Source organism: Ictidomys tridecemlineatus, unplaced genomic scaffold (assembly GCF_052094955.1).
Source record: "Ictidomys tridecemlineatus isolate mIctTri1 unplaced genomic scaffold, mIctTri1.hap1 Scaffold_130, whole genome shotgun sequence".
Lineage (NCBI taxonomy): Eukaryota > Metazoa > Chordata > Mammalia > Rodentia > Sciuridae > Ictidomys > Ictidomys tridecemlineatus.
In genome coordinates this window covers 275,086-294,499 of record NW_027521170.1, presented here as the reverse complement: position 1 = coordinate 294,499, position 19,414 = coordinate 275,086, and the positions used below count along the sequence as shown (strand labels likewise).

Here is a 19,414-nt window from a genome sequence, read left to right as displayed (position 1 = left end):
ACTTGAAATATTTAAAACAGTCATCTCTCAGTGACCACAGTTTGATGTGACCTAATGAAGGAATGTAAGAAAAGGGGGAAATGTATCGTGACCTCAAAGCTGAATGTGAACAGACTGGGGAGCTGTGGGGCAGGCAGTGATGGGAAGAGATGGGGAAATGAATAAATCAGGTAACAAAACCAGATACACGGTTGCTTAAATTATCAGATTTTGTACTTTTTTTAACTTTACAAAAATCTAGGAAAGATGTCATCAAGAGGGCAGAACAGGAAGCCACAGACCTGCCTGCCCCCCATGCATGCAGTAATTAAGCAGCAATACCCAGATGGATCCCCTTTGTAAGAAAGGCAGAAAGTAACTGAGAGGCATCTGTCCCTGGCAAGTGTGAAGCCAGCCACCCTGACACTGATGGGAATTTGGACCCACTGTTTGAACCAACACACCCAGTCCTTTGCAGGCTCAGCTGAAGGCCAGAAGTCAAAATCTTCTGCTACCACTTTCTGGCTACCATGGGAAAGAGTGAGATCATGCATCCAGTGCTCTGATTTATCCAAGCTCTCCAAGGAATTGGCTCCTGCCTCCTGTCTGGAAGTGCTGACTGGTCCTGGCATACTCTAGGCTCTTGGGAGCCACTGAGAACCAAGATGGTGGTCTGGACTAGCATGAAAGTTTCAGAAGCTCCAGCCAGAATAATTAAGGTTTTCTCCTGAATGGGTGAAATGCATGAAGAGGGGGATACGACTTTTTCCTTAGTATATAGATAGATACTCTAGGATCAAAGAAAATGAAGAGATGGGGAAACAATTTAAACAAAGGAACAAGATAAAACTCTAAAATCGACCACAATGAAACAGAGATGTGAGTTACTGACAGCTAGCCATTGTAAAAGTGGAAATGGCCCCAGGATAGAAATGTAACAAAGTGAGAATTCACCATCAGAAAATCTTAAAAATAGAAATCTTAGCATCAAAGAAATACAATCACTGAATTGCAAAATCAATAAAAGGGTTTGAAAGAGACTAGAGAAAACAGAGTTTAGAATCAGTAAGCTGGAAGATAGGCCACTGGAAATTATTATAATCAGAGAAGCATAACAGCAACCAAAAATTGCAAAGGAGTGAAGAAAGTCGAGGGCGTCTAAGGTACACCACCAAGCACAGCAATCTACACATTGTGGGAGTCTGAGAGGGATGAAAAAGAGGACCCCAAAGCTTGTTCAAACCAGAGTGGCAGAAGGCTTATTAGATCTTGGGGGGAAATGGGCAGCCAGATCCAGGAAGCCTAAAGGATCCTAAATCAGGTGCACTAAAAGAAATCCATCCCAAGGTACATCACAACCAAATTTTCAAAAGTCGATGACAGAAGCATGGTTGGCCAGTACTTTGTCCCACTCTGCAGCTGCGATGGTCCCTCTGTTATTGCTTTTACTGTGCAGAACGGTTTGGGTTTGATGTGATCCCATTTGTCAATTTTTGCTTTTGTTCCCCATGATTTGGGGTCCTATCCAGAAAATCACTGCCTGCCTCCATCTCTTGAAGGGTTCCCCCATGTTCTTTTCTACTTGTTTCAGGATTTCAGGTCTTACAATAATTTTTTATACACCTTTTGGATTTATTTTATTACACGGTGAGAAATAGGAGTCAAGTTTCAATCACCGACAGAGAGTTAATATCCAGAATATATGAGAAACTCAAAAAACCTAACAACAACAACAACAACAAATCAATCCAACTAAAACTGGGCAAATGACCTAAATATGTAATTCTCAAAATGAGAAATATAAATGACCAAGAAATATATGGAATATACCCGTCAGGGAAATGCAAATCAAAACTACACTGATATATCATCCTATCCCAATTAGAATGGTTATCACCAAAAGAAAAATATTAACAAATGCTGGCCAGGATGTGAAGACAAGGCAAGTTTCAGTCACTGTTGGTGGCAACATAAATTAGTGTGGTAATTACGGAGAACAGTTGAAGGTTCCAGTCTATCAGATGATCCAGATCTCACTCTTCTAGGTATATATCAAAAGAAAATGAAATCAACGTACCAAATGGAAACCTGTGTGCACATATTTATTGCAGCACAATTCACAATAGCCAAAATATGAATTCAGCCTAGATACACATCAACAGACAAATGGACCTAGGGCCACTCATTTTTGAATGTTTATCAGTGTAATATAATTATGCATAATAGCTGGGTTATTCTGAATTATTCATAAATGCAGTGTGTTCCATTTCAATCCTCAGTACTTCCTCTTTTCCTCCCCTCTTCCTTCCCAGGTTCTCTTCCTCTACTCTTCCTTCTGCTTATGTTTTGAATTGGTGCATATAGTTTTATATGAAGTTGGAATTATGTATAAAATAGGAATTCATTACGGCAATCCATACATGCACAGAGTATATTTTGGTCAACTTAATTCCCTGGGTCTACCCATCTCCCTTCTCTCCTCACACATTTGGTCCCCCACTTCTGCACTACTGATTTCCCTTCTATTTTCACAAGATCCCATTTTTTAAATTACTTTTCTGTTTCTAACTTCTGCATAAAAAAGAGCAGTCAACTCTCCATTTTCTGAGTCTGTCTTATTTCACTTACCATGATATTCTCTGATCCCATCCACTTAACAGCAAAGGATATGGTTTCATTCTTTTTTATTATTGAGTAGAACTCTGTTGGGTAAATGTGCCACATTTTCTTTATTCATTTATCTATTCAGTGGGCACCTAGGCTGGTTCCACAACTTGGCTATTTGAATTGTGCTGCTATAAACATTGATATGCATGTATCACGGTACTATGCTGCTTTTTAGTTCTTTTGGATAAATACAATGAATGGGATAATTGGGTCATATGGGGTTCCATTCCTAGTTTTTTGAGGAATCTCCATACTTATTTCCAAAATGATTATACTAATTTTCAGTCCCACAAACAAAATATGCGTGTACAGTTCTCTCTCGTCATCCTTGTCAGCAATTATTGTTTCTTGTATTGATGATTTGTTATCCTATGGGATGAGATTAACTCTTAGTGTAATTTTTATTAGCATCTTTCTAATTGCTAAAAATGTTGAACATTCTTCATATATTTGTTAGAATTTTGTATTTCTTCTTTTTAGAAATATCTCTTTAGATTTTTTGCCTGTAGTGAGTGGGTTGATAATTTTTTGGTGTTATACTTTTGAATTCTTTATAATTCTTTGGAAGAGTAGCAGGCAAACATTTTCTTTAATTCTATAGGCTTTCTCATCTTGCACTTTTTATTGTTTCCCTTTCTGTGTAGAAGCATTTTAATTTAATGCCATCCCACTTATTGATTCTTGGTTTTATTTTTTAAACTTTTGGAGTCTTATTAAGGAAGATGAGGCCTACACCAAAGCATTTTCAGTGTTTCTGGTATAATTCCTAGATCTTTGATCCACTTTGAGTTGATTTTTGTGCAGAATGAAAGACGGTGATCTAGTTCCGGTTTTCTATATATGCAAATCCAGTTTCCCACACATCATTTGTCTAAAAGGCTACCTTTTCTCCATTGTGCCCTTGAAAACTTTGTGAAGAATCATATGACTGTATTTATGTGAATTTGTCTCTGTGTCTTCTTGTCTATTCTGTTGGTCTTCATATCTATTTTGATGCCAATAACATGCTGTTTTTATTACTATAGCTCTGCAGTTAACTTGAAATCAGATAGTATGATGTCTCCAGTCTCACTCTTGCTGATCAGGATTGCTTTGGCTATTCTCAGTCTTTTATTCTTCCACATAAATTTCATAACTTTTTTCCTAGTTATGTGGAAAATGTCTTTGGTATTTTGATGGGGTTTGCATTGAAACTGTAGATCAAGTGGGTTTTATGGCCATTTTGACAATATTCTAACTATCCATGAACATGGTACATCTTTTTATCTTCAAAGTTATTCTTCAATTTCTTTCTTCAGTATTTTATAATTGTCATTTTAGAGGTCTTTCACCTTTTTAATTAAATCTATTCAGACCTTATTTGAAGTTATCATGAATGCAGCAGTTTTATTGATTTCTTTCTCAGCAGATTCATTACCAGATTATAAGAAAGCTATTGATTTTTGTATGTTTATCCTGTATCCTGTTACTTTTCTTGGGATTTGTCTATCAGCTTTCAAAGTCTTCTGGTGGAGTATTTGGGTCCTCTGGTATAGAATAACGTCTTCAGCAAACAGAGGTAGTTGGACTTCTTCTTTTCCTGCATGGATCCCTTTAATTTCATTCTCTTGCCTTATTGCTCTGGTTGAAGTTTCAAGAACTATATTGAATAGAAGTAGTGAGAATGGACATACTTATCTTTTTCCTGATTTTAGGGGGAATGTTTGTTTGTTTGTTTGTTTGTTTTTTCCCAATTCAGAATGATGCTGGTTTGGCTTTGTCACAGGTAGCCTTTCTGATGTTAAATTAATTTCCTCAATTCATAGTTCCTTCAATGTTTTTAACATAAACGGGTGATAAATTTTGTCAAAGACTTTTTCTGCATCAATTGAGATGATCATGTGAGTTTTACATTCATTGATTTATGTATATCGAACCAATCTCACATCCTGAGTGTGAATCCAACTTGATTATGGCGTACAATCTTCTTAATGTGTTCTAAAATATGGTTTGCTAATATTTTATTAAGTTATTTTCATAACTATGTTCATCTGAGATATCTGTCTGTAGTGTTCATTCCTTGGTGTGTCTTTATATGGTTTTGTATCGAGGTGATAGAGATCCATATTATGAGTTTGTGAGTGTTCCCTCCCTTTCTAGTTCATGAAATAATTTGGGGAGGATTGGCATTAGGTCTTCTTTAAAGGTCTGTTACAACTCTGCTGAGAATCCATCTGGTCCTGAGCTTTTCTTTGTTGGAAGCCTTTTTATTACTGCTTCAGTCTCATTGTTTGATATTTGTCTGTTTAGATTTTCTATATCTGTTTGGTTCAAATTTAGAAGGTCATATGTGTCTAGATATTTGTCAATATCATGTAGATTTTCCAATTTATTGCAATATAAACTTTTGAAATAGTCCCTAATGATCCTCTGGATTTCAGAAATGTCTTGGATAAAAACAAAAAAAAAATGTTCCAATTATTGAGGGTCTATTAAGCAAACATTGCTATACTGGTTGCTGTAAATCTTGTTTTATTAGTTACAACAATGATTCAAATTCTAGGGAGAAGTCATTATCACTCCCACATTCGGCAACATTATTTCTTTTTGCCTAAGCTCCTTTTGAGATTTTTTGTATTTTTTTTTAATATTTATTTTTTAGGATACAGTACCTTTATTCAGGAACATGACACTCTTTTAATTACTGTTATATATGATGTGAGGCACGCAATTTGATTTTTGCATTTGTTTATCCACTTGTTTTAGGCTGATTGTTAAGAATACAATACATGTAAAAATTTCTTTTCACCTTTGTCAAAAATCAATTCACCATATAGGAGTGTCTCTATTTTTAACTCATTTTTAGTGATTTTTTCCTATTTCTCTGTCTTTAAAATAATTCTAGAGTACAATAGCTTTATAATAAATCTAAAAATAAGGTAGTCTTGGTATTACAACTGTTCTATTTTGAAGATATGTTAAATATTCTAGGTCATTTGAATTTCCATATGAATTTAAAAAGAGCTTGCCCATTTCTGCAAGACTTCTGCTGAAATATCAATTGAGTTTGCAATGAATCCATAGAACAGTTTGAGAAGAATTGTCATCTAAGCCATTGAGTTTTACAAACCACAAACATGGCAAAACTCAGTCTATTGAAGTCTCTACTTCCTATCAGTGAGGTTTTTGGTTGTCAATGCAGTGTTTTCAGAGAGCCTGAATACCTGGGAGATGTGAGTACCTGCCTGCCTACGTAGTTCATGCTTTTCTGGCATTGTAGGCAGTATTTTTAATATGAACTTTTTATTTTAGAACACCTTTAGATTTGCAAAAATACTGAACAGGTAGCATTGGGGGGTTCTAATACACTCCTCAGTAGGTACCTATTCATATCTCACATTGGTAAGGAACCCCCACTAGAACTGGGGGTTCTGCTTAAGTTCACACTTCATTTAGATTTCTTTAGATGCCCCCTGTCCTTTTTCTGTTCTAGACTCCCATCCAGGGGGACACATGCCATTTAGTGGTCATATCTCCTAGGAGTCCTCTTGGCTGTGACAGCTTCTCACACTTTCCTTGATTGTTGATGCCCTTGGGAGTTTCGAGGTATACTGATTATGTATTTTGTAGAATGTCCCTCTCTTGGGATTTGTCTGACATTTTCCTCATGATTTGACCAAAGCAATGTGTTTGGAGGTGGCACAGAGGTAAAGTGCCCTTCTTTTACTGTCACACCAAGGGTGCTTCTATCATCAGTTCACCATGGATGATACTGACCTTGACCACCTGACTTGAGATAGTGCCTATCCATTTTCTCCACTGTAAAGTTACTGGTTTTCTCCGCTTTTTCATATTTACACTCTTCAGAAGGAAGTCAGTATGTGCTGTTGGCACCTTCAGTGTGGGAATTCCACCCCTTTTCCTTGAGGGTGAAGTTTCCGTGGGAATCATTTAGAATTCTTCTGCAAGGTAGATTTGTCTCTTTTTCCATACTTATTTATTTGTGTATTTATTTAAGCATGGGCTCATGCATACTTATTTTAAATTTTGAGTTATATTCACATATTACTTTATGCATTGCTTGTTCACAGTTGGCCATCTGTTGAGATGTCTTTCAGTTGATTGGTTCCTGTGTCCCTGTGACCTACCCCCAAGCCTTGTGGAGTTATTGCTACTGTTTTGGTTTTTTTTTTTTTTTTTTTGTCCATTTCCTTACTTTCTGGAACTGCAAGATGCTTCAGTATTCTCTTGGATACTTTCTGCCCCGACCTAAACTCAGCCATTTCTCCCAGGATCCTGGTTTCTGTTATTGCAGAGGTGTTGGGCCTTGAGAGCTGGGCACCAGGGGTACTTACTGCTGCTGGGTGGGGAGACAGTGGTTCTTAGGCTCTTCGGTTTACAGAGCAAGGAGATACTTGTGGGCATTTTCATACCTATGCAGATAAATGTTTCTACATGTAACAGTCATTCTACAGTAAGCTAAGCAGGAGTTTGTACTTATGTCTCCAATTCTAATATATTTCAACATGGATCACTCTAGCCTGAGGAGGGGGCTTTTCAAATGGGAAATTATTTTCTCTTGATTACTATCATGATTAGTCTGTGACACAAATCTCTCAATGTCTGGCATAATATGCTTTTCTCTACATCATAATGGCTTCACTTGGTCAGGGCAGGCTAGGCCTATTGTGAAAGGCTAACCTACAAATCTCTGTAGCTTGACAGATTGTGCGATGCTTTATTACTCCTGTTACGTGTCCAGTGAGGGCCATGCTCACCGAAGGCTGCATTTCCACCTGTGTGTGTCACACAATCGAACAGAGGAACATGGAAATCTAAGCACTGACAGCTAGAGTTTGCATTGGGAGTGAGTGACACGTCACTTCCACTCGGGTGTTACTGGCCAAAAGAACCAACATCGGATGCATCGCTTGTCCTTAAAATACTAACTTTAAAATGCCTAACTCATCATCCAACTATTGGATGAACAAATAAATATATGAATAGATTCATCAACTGAGTAATTAAAAAAAAAAAGAATCAACATCGGCTTGACTGATTGGAAACAGAGCTGGGAAACCCAATTCTATTGTAATGCCCAGAAAAATCAAAGCCAGAATTTTTATGGACACCTGTAATATTCACCAATAAAAGTCAGGGCTGTGTTTGGCTTTCTGTTCCACATCTGCTCATTCAAGTGTTAGTTTTCTTTTTTCTTTTGTTAGTTGAGGTTATACAGAAAGTCATACATAATTGAAAATATACAGCTCGATGAATTTGGAGATGAATACACATCCATAAACCCAAAACAACAATCCATGCTTATACATCACCTCCCAAAGTCTCTTCCCCTCCCTCTCTCCATTCATGATCATTATTGGGATGAGAAAGTCAACATAAAGTCCACTATTACCACTTTTAAAATCAGGGTCTTGAGGAGTTTCCTGCCTGCCCATGTTCATTGCCACACCATTCACAGCAGCCAAGACAACTAACAAAGCAAGTGCCACCAGCCAATGAGGGCAAGTAGAATGGGGTGCCTGCAAGTGATGGAGTGTGATTCAGCCTTTAAAGGAAAAGAGAAAGAAAACGCTCCCATTTACACCCACACGATGAACATGGAGAAGGTCATGCTGTCAACGGAGCCAGACGCAGAAGGACCAAACTTGGATGATCCGCTCATGGGATGAACCTAACAGGAAACTCAGAGGGGTGTGGTTTCCAGGGGCTGGGGAGGCAGAGATGGGAGGGAGCTGACTTGTGAGCACTCTGAGAGACTGCCTGCCCTGCCCGGCGGTCATGACACTGAACACGGCCCCAGCGAGACGTGGGCAGAGAGAGGTTCTCCTCACTGACTTAAGAAACAAATGAAACAAACGTCCCTTCTTGCTCTCTTGCTGCTTCCTGGACAACAATAAAAATGCAAAGTGAAGCAGCTGGAGTGCTGGCGTCTCCCACCGTTCTCACTCAGTGGGCCCAGGATGAGAAGATATGGAGCCTTCATCTCCTGGCAAGCACTCCAGGCATTTCCCTCCCACTCCCTCCTTTCCGTCCTGAGGCACGTGTGGAGGGAGAGGCCCACTGTCTTCCCCACTGCACACTGGGGGTCCTTCCACAGTAGAGCGCAGCCTCGGGTCCTGACGTGGCAGAGCATGAGCGGGGAAGAGGAAGGAGGCCCTGAGGCCTGCTGTGCCCTTGCTGGTGCTCAGGGGCCAAGCTTCCTTAGTCCACTGTCCCCAGGCCTCAGTGGTGGCTGTCTGCCCACTGTTGAGTTCCCAGAAGGCTTTGCACATTAGAAAGGAGAGCTGAGAGGACTGAAATCAGTGATAGTCATTCCCTAGCAGCTGATCCAGACCCACGAGGAGAGGCTTGTGTGCACAGTGATGAGAGGCAGCTCTGAGGGGGCTGTGCCCAGGGTCCCCCACGGCAGAGAGGTAGAGCATGACGAGGAGGCTCCAGAAAGAGTGTGCCCTAGGGTTCTATGACCCCAAATAAGTTTGATCACGGAAGTGTAGGTGACCTCAAAAAGCCAAACAAGGTGGATGCAGATAATGCAGAAAAGTATCCTGTTAGGTTACGAGGGGTCAAGCAGAGCTAGCTTTCCACCTGCACTGATCAGGGCCTGTGCCTTGTTGCCCATCTACACAGGGACGGAGCCCTAACCCTCCCAGAGGAGAAGGGAAATGAGATTGGCTGGCATCATCTCATGAAGGCTGACAAGGACACTCTTTCCCGAGAGTGCTCAGGGCGCTCAGCCTTCAGCAGTATCTGCATGGGCCCCTTAGTGGCTGCTTGGCATGTGACACTTTTATATTTGCATTAGTGATTCCTTTAGAAATACAGCTACTAACTAAAGAAAAAGATGTGTCTGTTGTAATTGTGGCAGTAGTAAACAGAGTGTGTGTGTGTGTTGAGCACTTACTATGTGCTGTGCTAAGTGCTCTACAAAATAAACTCATGGAATTATCACAACCTGTTGGAGAACAGTGTGCAGAGAAACATCTTTCCCACGTCTCAACAGGAGCCAGGATTGAAACCCGGGAAGTCTGTCTCTGGAGCCGCCACTCGGGCTCACTCAGATCACAGTTCAAATCTCAGCCAGGGCCTTTCAAGGTGGCCCGGCCTTTTTCTGTTTGATTACAATACAATTTTCTGGTCCAGCTCCCAGGGGCTGCTCCTAGCCTCATCAGAGGAATCTACAACTGTCATCGTCCACCCAAGATTTTGTGTGTGGATCTCGTGGTCAACAGCTGGTGCTGACCCCGTGGCGTCTCAGCCTTTCTATCTCCAGGCTGGGCCACTTGCTCTCACTTCAGCATCACTCTGGGTCCACCGGGGATCGAGCCCTTCTGGGTCCCCTCCACCTGGCCAAGGCTCCCAGGAACACTCCCCGGGGTCAGAGGCACAACTGGAAGAATCAGCTGGCCCCCACAGGAGCGGGGAGCAGGGCCCGCCGGAGTCGGGGCAGATGTGTCTTAAGAGATGATCTGTTTTCAGGGAACAGAACCCTGGGCTTCCTTGAGGAAGCTGCGTCGGCCCTCAGGCCCCACTTGGTTCACAAGGTTCTCAACTGGAATCTGTGCAGAGGCCTTGTTATCCATGTCTGCTGGAAAAGGTCCCACCTGAGTCTAACTTCTTCCTAGGGCTGCTCCAGCATTCACAGGTAGGAACATTGATGATGGATGATTGGGGACATTGTCTGTCCCACATGGGATGTCCCCCACACCAGTCCCTGCACGTTTTCTGAAATGTTCCCATTCCATACTGAGTTCTTTACACTTTTTAGGATGATGGTATGTGGTGAAAGTTGCAGATTGTCTCTTTAAAATTTCCGTGTTTGCTTGCACACACGAACACCCAGAGCTCCAGAGGCTGCCCACAAGGCCAAGAGGCCGCGATCAAGCTTTTCCTCTTGGATTAAAACCACGCTGTTCTAGAAGCATGCCTTGAGGATGGAGCCCCCTGTAGGGTGTGGTACCCAAACGAAGACTTGGCCTTCCAGACGTGGCTCTATCAGAAATCAGCAAACCAGACACGGCTTGATTCCGACAGAGAACGGTTTCCTTGGCAGAGAAGAAAAGGCCTTTTAGAAGAAAGAAAAGATCCTGAGCCCCTGGCTGGGCTTCGGGATGGTGTCAGCAGACACCCCAGGCAGAGGCATCTCTTCCAGATCCTCTTTCCTCACCCCCTCCTTCCTTCCCACTCACCTTGAAGGCACCAAGGTCAAGCTGCGTGTGGTTCCAAGGACCACAGCCGCCTTCTACACCCCAGACACTAGCTAGCTCTGACAGCACTTCCACCATTTTACAGATTAATAAACCAAGGCCCTGAAGTTCAAGTGGCTCAGGCAGGTCACCTAAGGAGTGAGTCACAAGCTGCAATTCAACCTTGGTCCTTCTTGGAATCGGCCTGCAGGTGTGTGCAACACATATGCAAGACTCAAGAACTGTCCACATAACTGAGGTGATATCACGAGCAGAACGTGCCAGTACCTGCCCTTTTGAGGGAACTGCACTAATCCTACATGTGAAATAACTAAGAAATAAAACAGGTGGTAGAGTAGCTCTCCTTGAGCTATTTTCCATCTAATTAGGAAAACTAGATTAACCCACATGAACTTAGAATAGTGATTCACATCTGTGGCTTCTGTGATGGGCCTTGGATTTTTCAAAACTGCAAATATTATCTGGATTAACCATGGAAATAAGTAATTCCATGCAGTTCCATTTTTACGAAGGACTGAAGAGAAGTTCGTGCATGACCTGGTAAATGGACCGTACAGGATTTTTAAAGTCAGCGTACCTGAGTGTAAGTTCTCACAGTGGTGGGGCTTCCTGAGGCTCTGTGGGTATTCAATACAGGAGTCTGGTGACAGTGAAAGGTGGTCTAGTACCTTGACGCTCCTTGCAAGCATGCTCACCTGTGGGCAGGAGGACTCCAGTCATGTGACACTAGGCAGGAGGACTCCAGTCATGTGACACCAGCCTGGAGTTAAGATTCTGAGTGCTACTTTTTTTTGTTCTTTTTACTTTCAAGCCATAAATAGCACTTGATCAACCTAAAATGAGGAGAAGGGAATGTGCACCTTAGGAGTGTTTATGCCTGCAGTTCTATGATAACCAACCCTTATGGGCTTCTGAATTGTACCTGAAGACGTCAGTCACTCTCATGTTAGTACTGATGATAAGTGACCCATGAATCATTCGGGTACAGTGGTATGTCACTGTATTTTCTCACATAAAGTTGGCTCTCGACCTGTTCTTCTGTGAAGTCCTCCTATTCCTGCTAACCATCAACTAGCCGTGAATAAAAGTTGTTTGACAATTTTTGCACTAAAAATATAAGATGACGCACATGAACTCCTGCAGTGGTGGCCTTAGATGTCGATGAGATTAAGGAGGATCATCTTCACCTGAGCCAGCTGCACTGAGGGGGTGAAACTGGAGTGCTGTGCGTTTGCATAGGAACTGATTGATGATTGATTGGTTGACTGGCTTGAACCGGACCTTGCTAGGCCAGAAGTGGCCACAGTCTAGTGGGGAGAGAAGGCACTTTAAGCGAAGGGGCTCAAGCCGGGATTTGGTAGAACAAGTGAGTCCTCTGCAAAGTGGTGAGAGGATGAGAGCCGTTTACCAGGAGCCACAGCCTGCCAGGAGTGGGGTGGGCAGTGCCCAGTGCGCACGTGCATCGTCCTGTCAGCAACTGTCCACCTGAAGCCATGGGACTCATTAACTGTCAACTCTACCTCCACAAGGTAATTGTGGGAGGGACTTGTCCACAGATGACCAGCAGTGGCCTTCTTTCCAGAAGAGTTAAAATAGCACACCAACCCAGTTGTAGCATTTGAGGGACTGTAGCAGGCCATCCCCCTCCAAGTGGGATCTCACACTGCCTCTGGGCCTTTCCCTTTGGGAGTGCAGCCCCTGAGCCCCTGGGAGCCGGGTGGGCACTGAGTGACAGACACATCTCAGGAAGGGAAGCAGGAAGAGAGGCTCAGGGGACACCTTTAGCTGCATTGTGAACCATGTGTGAGTTCGCCTCAGGGAGAAGATTCTCAGGGGCAGAGAGCATCTCCCAGCCAAGACAGCACGGGAGAGTGTCTGAGGCCGAGTAGGGAGTGAAGGGGAGGCAGTCTCCACAACTGCCCTTGAGTTTCCACCCCGAGCCCCCGGCCTCCCCTAGAGACTTCTTGGATACTGGAGGGGAGAGGGGAGAAAGACTTGAGATGCTCTGAAGAGGAGTTGGGACTTGGACAGTCTCTGAAAGGTTCAAATTAGGGAGTGATAGCACATGGTCTCTGTTTTAGAAGGAAATTCTGGAATTCTGATTCTGGCATATGATAAAACTAAATATCTTAATATTTAAGACTAATAATCAATTTCAGTAATTTTATAGATGAGTTCTAAATCTGGTTTTGTTTTGCAGATCAGAATGATGGTGAAATTCTGTACTTTCCATCTTTTTTGTTCAGTACAGTAACCAGCAACTTCACATTCTGGACCACTTCACAAATGGACCACTGTGGGGGCTGTCTCCACGGCCTGCCCTTCTGTCTGTCTGTCTGTCTGTCTCTCTCTCTCTCCCTCTCTCTCTCCCCCTCTCTCTCTCCCCCTCTCCCCCATGTCCTAGTTAGTATCCCTGCATGCCAGACTTTGATGGAAAATTCCAGATGGTCTGAGAGGACTTCCTTCCAGCAGGCATTAATAGCAGGTCTACTTGATCCAATAATGCACTTAGAGTCTCGAGCTTGATTTCTACCTCTGGGGGGATGATTTGTTCTTCCTGCTGGGTTCTCGCCTCCTGGTGTGATGGAGTCTAGGGTGTCTCTAGCACCCTGACTTCAGGGCCCCTCGCCTAGGAGTCAGCCCTGCCTCAGCAACCTCCTCTCTAGCATTGACCCTGAGACCTTGCTGCCGCAACTCATCTCCAACATCTTCAATGGCTGGCAGTTTCTTTTATCCTTTATTGAGAGTTTGTGAATATTCTTGGTCAGAGATTTGGTCTGATATGATCGACTACATCACAGCCAGATACAGAGTTCCTGGTGCCTCTTCTGCCCCCTGGGGGTTTCTCTTCAGCTTGTTCCCATTTCATAAGGGCATTGCCCTTCTCTTATAATCCCAGATACATTTAAATTTGCATAACAGAATTTGTGTTTTGTATTGGAAAAGTCTTCTAAGGATAGATGGACAGTGGAAAGCAGTGGAATGTGTTACTTTTATACATTTTTATATGTCAGATATTTCATAACTCACAAAATATTTTATGATGGTGACTAGAGTATCATCAGGCAGTGGAAAAAACCTTTAAGCAGAAAGATTTTGGAATAATGCAGACACCTTAAAGGGAATGAATGAGGGTCATGATCATTAAAATGGAGTGTTTTAAATAATGAAGATTTTCAAAGGAGATCAATAGAGGAAAGGAACCAGGGGTAGAAGTCGGAGGTGCAGGGGAGAGATATTGGCCAGATTGTACTGTCATATTGTGTGCATGGGTGACTATGTAACATCAAATCCCATCATTATGTATAACTGGAATGCACCAATGAAATATGTGGAAAGAGAAAAGGTAATGAAGAATTTGGAGAGAAATCTTCTCTTAAAGGAAATAACCTTAAGAGGTTAAATTAAATGTGGTGGTTGGACTACTTAGGTCTCTAGAGGAAGAAGAGTGTGGGTGCTAGTAGCCCACGGGAAATGGAAGGTCTTTTTCCAAGATAAGGGGTAGTTCAGGAGGATTAAACGGCATGGAGGAGGGGTAGGGATGTGGGTTCACACTGCCCTGGAGTCACCTGCGGTGGCCTTGCTGGTGTTAGTGAGTGGTAACACCCCAGGTCTGGATGGTTAACAGAAGCCTGCCTTCTAGTGGTGTTGAGTCATGTTGCACGGAACTGCAGAAGACAGGCTCAGGCTGTGGGAGACAGGGGACCTGGGAGGGGAAGAGGAAGCGGGGATTTCAGCAGCAATTCACCCAAATGGGCAGCCACCCGCATTGGGGTTTTGCAAGATGGTTCCATGCGGTGTGTTAAGACCTCCCGACATCAGAGGAGGAGTTGTGTGTTTGACACTTCTTGGTCATTGCATGTTTGGGGTGACATGTGAACTGAAGGGATGCTAATTCTGGTCTTCTGATCTCCAGTTTCATATGGGCAGTTCCGCCCTTGCCTCCAGGCCAAGCCTTGGCTGTGCCATCACCCACCCTGGGAGCCCACCACCTACCACTTCCCACAAGCAGCCATGGCCACGGCCCTCCTGTCCCTGTCTCCTCCCTGTCCGTCACCTTTTCCCTCTTACGCCCCCACATGGCTGAGTGCTGGACCTCAGTGCTGCCCACAGGTCAGCTGCACAATACACGTTTGTTGGACAAATACACGGATTTTAAGCCTGGCTAGGAGTCCTACTGTGAAACGGTCACTGTCCTGGATCCAAGTTGAACTGGTGTGATTTTACCCAAACATGGAGATCAGAGTGCTGGAAGGAGAGGGCAAGGGGGGCTTCTCTGCCTTCCCCAGAGGGGCGGACCATCACGACACCCTGCCCCTGTGCTCAGACGAAGCCCTTGTAAGATACAGCTCGAGTTGGCAGCAGGTCCATAAAGAGGACTCTGTTCTCTTCCAGTTACTCGGAAAGAACGGAGATACTAATGGGGACAAGAATCAAAGTTGCAAGTAAGTACACAAAATATACTGCCAAGAGGCTCACGCTGAAGAACATTAGCCATATCATTAGGAAACCTGCTTAAATATTTATGTAGCTTCTTATTTTTATCTGAGGCAAAAGAATTCACAATAACTAAGACTCTTTTCTTTCTTTCCTATGAAAAAAAATGTGGGTGTCCATATTAGAATAACATAATAAGCCCTTTTATAGATATTTTATTCATGCAACTCTTGTGTTTATCCATATTTGCCTGGATTCTAGATATTATTTGTGCATGTCTTTTGAATCGATGGGTTTTATTAATATTACCAGTTCTGCTATGACCCTGCCCAATGCCCAGAGGTGGTCTTTTCCCAGGGCCAGTCTTCTGAACGAACCAGGGCGGGGACTGCCTATGTGCCCTACACAGACAATGGCCAGAACATCCCTCCACCGAGGAAGACCTTTCCTTGAGCCTTTGCAGTTTGCCGTGGGTGAGACACAATGACGGTGGCGGGTAACTTCAGGCTGAAATGATCTACAGACCTGGTGTGGGTCAGTAATGCCTAAGGAACAAAAGGAGATGAAACCAGCGAGCTGGGCTGGGGCCGTGTTGGGAACGGCTTTACAAGTCACACCGCGGAGCTTGCATTTTACCTTGCAGGTGTTTCAGAAGCCTCTGAGATGTTCGAGAAGCTCAGCTTTGCAGAGACGTGACTCTTTTTGCAATGTGAAGAATAAGAGCACAGGGAAGGTCTCCGGAAGGAATGGCGAGGCACTCAGTCAAGTCAGGGAGAGCGGAAACTGGGTAGATGTAATCCACCCAGGACATTCATGAATCAACAGTAGTAGATAAGGGTGAGGAAGCTGTGGAGAAAGACTTGGCACTTCCTAAGTGACCAGGCAGGTAGGTGGTGGTGTCATAAAAGGAGATGGAGAAGAAGACAGAGAATATTGGAAAGGGGCTCTTGGATTTAGGAGCGCCTGGTGGTGCCAATATAAGAAAAAACAATCTTAAGCTCCTTACATTGATCATTTAATGTATACATTCAAAAATATTTAAACAGTTTTGTTGAGATATAAGTGACATAATTGTTTTGTGCAGCTCCGCAAATGTTGCTGTACCGCTGCTCCCATGACTCTGTGTTCACAAGCCACACAGGAACACCGCTGCCCTCCCCAGCTCTGCTCCCCTTCCCCTGGCCCACCCCAGCTGCTGAGGTGACCTCCCTCCACTCTCTGTCATTGCAAGCTTGTGTCTAGCTTCCAGAGCTTCAGGCAGGTGCGAGCACAGGCTGTGCACTCTGTTTTTGCACAGATTTCTCCATTTGTGAGCCTCAAAAGACATTCCTTTCTTTTCCAGTTCACTGTAATCCTCCTTTCCATCAGTCGTCCAGTCACATCAGTTGGTTATTGAATGCTGAATTAGCTTTGCCTTCCTGGTCTGAGATGCACTTGCTCACGACTCACTGGCCTGCTGTACACTGTGGGGTTTCTCTGCCAAACTTAGGGACCAGGCCTTGCTCTGTGTATGAGGGATGCTGAGCAGGAGTCTTCTTATTTCCCAGTGTCTTTATCTAATTCCGGAACCTGGGAAGTGGATCTTACATCTTCCTTAAATGTTTGCAAATGTTTGAAGCCATCCAGTGGGATTTCCACTGTGAGAAGGTTTCCTAAAGAGCAGGTGTGATTTCTTGAACAGATCTAGAGCTGTTCAGATGGCCTGTTCTTTTGAAGCGATGTTTAATGGACTCATCCATACAGCTGTCCATCATGTGCCCTGGCTCTCCTTTCTAATGACCACAGATCGTCCACATAACTGTTTCATTCCTGACTTTGGCAATCTGCATTTTCTCCATCCTTTTTTTTTCTATTCAGTCTAACTAGAGATTTATCAATCTCACACCTCTTCCCAAAGAATGAGCTCTTGATTTCATGGATTGTCTTGTTGATTTCCAGTCTGTATTTCCTTTTCTACTTTTATCCCAGTTGCTAAAGTAATTGAATTAAAGTCTAGTTAACATAGATGGTTATCACCAACGTTTTCTAAGCACCTTTTCCACAGTAGCCCCCAAACTTTGATAGATTATGAAAACACAATAGTTTAATTCGCTTTTGCCAGTACACCTTTCGATTTCTTCTTATACCACTTGTTATTTAGGAGTGTGTTGTTTGCTTTAAAATACTAATGAATTGCCCCAAAATTTATTCCTTATTAATTTCTAATTTCATTCTTTGTGGTCATGGATCTCATTTCCATGGCTTGAATCCTTCAATTCAGATTAAGGATTATTGAATCCTTCAATACAGATCAATAAGATCTATCTTGGTCAACATTCTGCATGACTTGAAGGTAACATCTATGCTGCATATTTTCAGTGCTAGCATGGTCAACGTCTTCCATACCTCCCGGCTTTAGTGACTACGTCTGTTAGCTTTCTGCTCCTGATCGGAGACCTGTAAGGAGAAAAGATTCAACATGACTCAGGGTTTCAGAGGTTTCTGTCCATACTCCCTTGGCCCCTGGCTTTGGCCTGTGGCACAGGAGAGCATCACATGGGAAGAATGGGGAGAAGGAGCTGCCGAGCACACAGCAGTTAGGAAGCAAGGAGAGAAGAGGGCTGGGATCCCAGAGTCCCTTCACAGTCCCCAGTGACCTGACCTCCTCCACCAGACTCGTGGCCCAAGGCCTCCACCTTGCCTCTAACATGTGCCTTCTGGGGGCCACTGCAGGTCCAGGCCATAGCACTCTGTCTCCTTTGTCTTATTTAAAGATGAATGTTTAAATCCTCTTGTTGTGGATAAGGCTTTTAATTCTTGAATTGTTCTAGTTTGTGTTTCATATATATTGAAATTATGTTTTTTAATATTTTTTCAGTTGTTTATTCATTTATTTGTATGTGATGCTAAGAATTAACCCAGTGCCTCCCACAGGCTAGGTCAGCCTTCTACCACTGAACCACAACCCCAGCCCTGAAATTACGCTATTTGGTGCAGAAAGGCTTGGAAAGTCCTCTTGACCCCCTTTATCAATAAGGCATGGCTCACTTCCCCTCGTCACATTCTTTGATCTGAAATCTATTCCATCGGATATTAATATGGCCACTGCACCTTTCTTTTGATTTCATAATTTCCACCATTGAATATTTTTCATCTTTTTACTTTTAGTCGATTTTTATTTTTATATTTAATGTGGCTTTATAATAAGTAGATTGTAGTTGGGGCTTGCTTATCTCTGCCTTGTAGTGAGGTCATTAGGACATTTACAGTTAATGAGATGGTTTCTATTGTTAAATTGAAACACATTGTTTTACTTTTTAAAATATTTTTCCCATTTGTTCTTTGTCTCATTTCTTCTCTCTGTTTGCCTCCTTTTGGATTAGGCATATTTCGTAGCTTCATTGATTCTCCGTGGTTGGGTTAGTGCAGTAGTTACCACAAGGTGTATAGCACATATTTGTACCACCATAGTCTGTTTCTTTATTTGTGTTTTGTACCAGGGATTGAACCTGGTGGTGCTTAACCACTGAGCCACATCCCCAGTGCTTTTTATTTTTGTATTTAGAGACAGGGCCTGGCTAAGTTTCTCAGGGCCTCACTTACTTGCTGAGGCTGGATTTGAACTTGTGATCCTCCTGCCTCAGGCTCCTGAACTGCTCATATTACAGGTGTGTGCCACTGGGCCGGGCTCTTAGCCTCGTTTTCACTGATAAGTGTACTACTCAGAGCACAGGGCATTTTTATCAGCACATTGCCACTCCCCAACCACGTTGCCGCTCTTGTCCTCTGTTTTACTTCTGCTATTACATAATAAATCCCTACATACATTGAGACAGGGGAGTGGGGGAGATTGGAGGCAGGGGAGGTGGGGGACACTGGAGGCAGGGGAGTAGGGGAGGCTGGAGGCAGGGGAGTATGGGAGACTGGAGGCAGGGGAGTGGGGGAGGCTGGAGGCAGAGGAGGTGGGGAAGGCTGGAGGCAGGGGAGGTGGGGGACACTGGAGGCAGGGGAGTGGGGGACACTGGAGGCAGGGGAGGTGGGGAAGGCTGGCCCTGGGTGCTAGGCACAGTTAGAGGAGGGAGAAGCTCTGGGACAGGAGTGCACAGCAAACTGGAGCAGACAGCAATGACGGACTGTTTCAAAAAGCC

At 43.4% G+C, this 19,414-nt stretch overlaps 1 protein-coding gene across 1 annotated transcript in view; it reads left to right on the top strand.

The window, feature by feature from the left end:
• The window catches only part of LOC144372553 (uncharacterized), a 121,354-nt gene extending 102,246 nt beyond the window's left edge, over nucleotides 1–19,108 (top strand). The window contains exons 5-6 of the mRNA XM_078035882.1: nucleotides 15,246–15,295; nucleotides 15,645–19,108. Coding sequence (XP_077892008.1) covers nucleotides 15,246–15,295; nucleotides 15,645–15,658 — 64 coding nt within the window. The 3' untranslated portion in view covers nucleotides 15,659–19,108. The remainder of the gene's footprint in view (nucleotides 1–15,245; nucleotides 15,296–15,644) is intronic.
• The last annotated feature ends 306 nt before the right edge of the window (nucleotides 19,109–19,414 follow it).